Source organism: Abramis brama, assembly GCF_963993115.1.
Source record: "Abramis brama genome assembly, chromosome: 25".
Taxonomy (NCBI): Eukaryota; Metazoa; Chordata; class Actinopteri; order Cypriniformes; family Leuciscidae; genus Abramis; species Abramis brama.
Window position 1 is genome coordinate 7,346,997 of NC_139987.1, and position 4,463 is coordinate 7,351,459.

At 36.2% G+C, this 4,463-nt stretch overlaps 1 protein-coding gene across 1 annotated transcript; it reads right to left on the reverse strand.

Moving 5' to 3' along the window:
- Positions 1-1,008: 1,008 nt before the first annotated feature.
- On the reverse strand, positions 1,009-3,872 carry LOC311077064 (uncharacterized protein). The gene is made up of 5 exons (XM_084105628.1): positions 3,605-3,872; positions 2,780-2,989; positions 2,480-2,625; positions 2,226-2,326; positions 1,009-2,117 (listed from the first exon to the last, which is right to left on the reverse strand). Exons 1-5 carry the CDS (start codon positions 3,786-3,788, stop codon positions 1,985-1,987), a joined length of 774 nt encoding a protein of 257 aa, XP_083961754.1. The 5' UTR covers positions 3,789-3,872; the 3' UTR covers positions 1,009-1,984.
- Between the last annotated feature and the right edge of the window lie 591 nt (positions 3,873-4,463).

Consider the following 4,463-nt stretch of genomic DNA (forward strand, 5'->3'; position numbering starts at 1 on the left):
CGTTTTTTCTGGGTCTCACATGTGGGGATATCACATGTGCAATCGTGCTCATATTTGTAAAAATAGCTCTTTTGCTCTTGTGATATTGCTTTATTATATGTTGTAATGTAAAAATCTCATACAAATACTTTTTTTTGCGATCTTTGAATTTTGAGGGTGTTCGTATTCATTTTTGGCTTTTTTTTTGTTTGTTTTTTTTTGTTGACAATCCTGCATTGATTTTGAACCCGACACCAGAGTAACAAAAGATAATCACATTGGAAATAAGTTATTGATTGCATTTTAAGCAGTAAGTTTTACATAAAATTACATTAATGATGTTAACAAATAAATCAGACAATACACCAGCAATTTAGTGATATCCTGGCCTTTACTGGTCTTGAGATAAAATCCTGAGTCCTCTTAGTCTGAGACCGAGACAAGACCGAGTACAAATGCTGTCGAGACCGGGAGAAGACCAAGAACTTTAGACCGGTCTCAAATACAACACTGGCAAGAACTGAATTCAAAAGATGAATTTCAACTATGGTGTTAAATGTGGACAGACTGCACATGCATATACTATATAGTGTTATTTACAGATTAATTGTGTTGCATCAAATGTGTTCTGTTGGCTTTTGCTTCTGAGGCAGGACCTGCCCATCAGTGAATGTGATATAATAATGTTTATTACTCAGAGAATATATTGTGAAATAAATGGCTCATCTCCTTTAGTGTGTTGTTTTGCTTTTCAAGAGGCCGTTAGCTCAGTGCTTTGTGTTAATGACACATTAGTTTACTCAAGAGATCAGCTGATAGTGTTGTTCACACTATTTCTCCAGCACAATATTTGATTCACACAGATAAAATTACAGGACATAAAGAGCTTTACATTGAATCTGTATTTTATTGTGCTGATCCACTAGATGCGTAATTTTAGCTGAACTGTAGCATCTGTTTTAAACATAGGCTACATGAAATCTAATAGATGAACAAAAACACATTAGATCTACTTTTATATATTGTTAGCTTTATTTATTTACTAAGTTTGTCACATTATGCATCCCTCTGCATCATGTACGTTTTGGGCTACATGATATCGCTGATTTCACTGTTTGTGGAAAAGGAAGTAGATGAAAGCTTCTGTAATTGAGTTTCAGTGGTAAAGAGTCTGAGGCTTTGATGAGGAAAGTTAAACACACATCCGTGGAGATCCATCCATCACTAGAGTCACAGAGGAGAACGAGGGTCCATCAGTTTGTCTGCTGGCTTTGATTGCTCTTGATATCACCAACAGGGAGGAAAAACTGCTGAAGACCCTCTTCTGGACGAGACACCAGACCACTGACCCTTTCTCATGAGCAATATCCACAGACTTTAATGAGTGGATCCATTTATCTTAATCGCTATTTAGATATATGACATAGAACTCAAATTTCCATGTAAGCTGCATATTTTAAAAATCTGATGAATCATGTAAAGATATTTCACTTTAAAATAACTTGAACTGTTCAATGATATAATTAGAATTACAAAGCAGAACCACTGATTTCCAAAAACATGATTTGAAACATTATTTCACTGTATGTGTCACGGTTCATGGGCTCTCTCTCTCTCTCTCTCTCTCTCTCTCTCTCTCTCTCTCTCTCTCTCTCTCTCTCTCGCCACTGATGAGCTGATCAGCGACACCTGAGGCTCATCAGCTCAGCTATTTAATGCATGTGCTATCTGTCCTGTGTTGTCAGATTGTTTGGTGTTCTCCTGCCATCCAGTTCCTGTTCGAGCTCTCTGGAGTTTCTTTGTTGTTCCTGTGGACTCATCCCAGCTGGTTTCTTCACCAGGATCATTTGCCCATTGCGTCGCCAAGAGTGGCAATCATCTGACCCTCTATCTACTGCATTCTGAACTTGCCTAATAAATTGCTACTATTTAACATCTGCGACTGAATCCTCATTATTTGCCTGTGACAGTATGTACATATTTTATTTTATGCAATGAGATTATTTTATGCTGATTTAAAAATTGTTCTCTTGCATATATATTTTTTTACATAATAACTAGGCGAACATGGCCAATCTTCCCAACCTGATGAAGTAATTAGAGCACAATTTGAAGACTGGGACTGATATTTCCAGTACCTGAAACAACAATGAAGAAGAGTGTTTGACTTACAGTCAGTTATGAGTATGATATCATACTCACAGTAGAGACATTCTGGCTAATGATCAGTTAAATTCATTTCTTACTCATTTGTTATTGTGGAGCCATCGATCCATTTCCACACTCCCTCTGTTTTACTCAGACCAATCCAAAAATGATAATTTCCTGCAACCTTCTGCAAAAACTCCTGTTATGATAGAACAGTAATATATTGTATAATATATATGTAGTAGTAATAATTACAATAACAGCAATACACTTTTCTCTCATCTGTTAAAACAGACCAACCCATGTGTCAATGTGCACAAACAAACACAAAATCGTTTTCTTTCTCACTCACTTGTTCCTCTTTGCTGTTTATGATCACTAGATCTGCTCCTCTCTGTTGACAGTCTCGTCTGCTGTCACTCCATATCTTATACTCAGATGAAAAATAATAAAAACTGAAGTTGTAGTAAATCCATTTGAAGTTGTCAGCACGCTGATCTATTAATACACCAGTTTAGATATTAGTTTACACAGTTTAGCTTTGTCCGTGCTGAAATTTATTTAATGAAAAGTCAATGCTTATTTTTATTGATGTGGAATGGTAGAAAAAAGTTAAATTCATAATGATTAAATGAGGAAAACACAAAATTACCTTGTTCATAAAGGACACGTTGGAGTTCATCATTCTTGTTTTTTATCTGCTCTCTTTCCTCAGTCAGATTATTGATGTTGGTTCGTAACTGGTTTCTCTCGGTGGTGAAATACACACAGAGCATCATTACAGCAGTCAGCAGAAGAACACACAGCAGACACAAACACACTTCAACTGCTCTGTGCTTTCTGTTCTTCACTGAGACACTTCCTGAAGACGACAGACAAGATTAAATTAGTCGTCACACTCCTACTATATTTTTATGAATATATATTACAGTTTTGCTCAATCGCTTTGTCTCAATTCTCAAATGAGATCTCGCAAATAAGTTCAGATCTCTGAACAATTCATTTCTTGTTCACACCAAATTTGGATTTCTTTTTTAAGCAAATTTCACCTGTTTTGTACAAGTGTTTTGGTGCAAAAGAGTAAGTACTACATACGTAATATCTTAATACACACATGGCCTGCTGATGAAAACTGACGAGTTGATTCTCTGTAAAATTGTCATACTATTCAACACATCTAAACAGTCTTTCATCGTGTGAGCCATTCAGTTATCAAAATCTGTCAGACATACGTGTTATTTCTAAAAATATTTATGACATGTTTCACATTTCACTTGATGACAAAAAAAAAAAAAAAGAAATGTTCTGGGTAACTAGATTTTGCAGACATGATGTCCCATAAAACAGTTGTGACAATTGAGTTTATAGAATGTTAAGACTGTTTAAATAAATAAACCAAAGCAACTGAGAAAAACACAAGAGATACTACAATACTTCTGTCTCTCTGTTATAATGTGTATCAGATGAATTACATTACCAGTGTGTTGAAGTGGCTGATGCCTCTCTGTGTTTGTCCACAGATCATAATGTCTCTCAGTATCTGCGCTTTCATCCACCATCATCTCCACTCTTTCTCCTCTGTCCATTTCCACAGTCTCAGTCATCAACTTCACATCATCATATATAACTTCAGTTATCTCTGATCTCTTAATGTCATTCATTATAACACTGTGTTAATGGTTAATGCTGCGGTTGTTCTAGCTTCAGATTGTTTAGGCTACAATGCTTTGCATTTCATCAGCCTGTCGGAAAATAAACGGAAATAAATAAGTCAGAAATAAACTCATGATCAAACTGGTGTGAATCACGTGACATTCAAGTTGCCAAGATAGGAAGGATTGAGATGTGCCTATTCACACCAAGAGTCTATAAACAGAACATTTATGATCATAAGTGGTCAGGCAATTATCTCATTGTAACGCTGGGTGAACTAAAACAAAAACAAAAGAAGAGTTGGATCCAAATGCAGAAATTGTCACGATCCACACTCAAGGAGACAGGGAAGATCCAAGCGCAGTATATTTATTGGGGAAATCCGTAATCATAAAACCAGTCCAGGCAAGGGTCAAAATCCAAAGGCAATCCAAAAACAATAAACAAACAAGAACATGCAAAAACAGACCTCAGAAGTGACGTGACAATAACAACAAGGACTCCGTAACAAACACTAAACAGGCAGGGTATTTATACACACAGAAACTAACAATCATGATTGTTCTTGTTTTGGTTCTTGTGTTTGGATTGATTATTTGGATTTTGACCCCTGCCTGGATGACTACGATTTTGGATTACCCTAAATAAAAGACTGCACTTGGACCCACCTGTTTGCGTGTGCT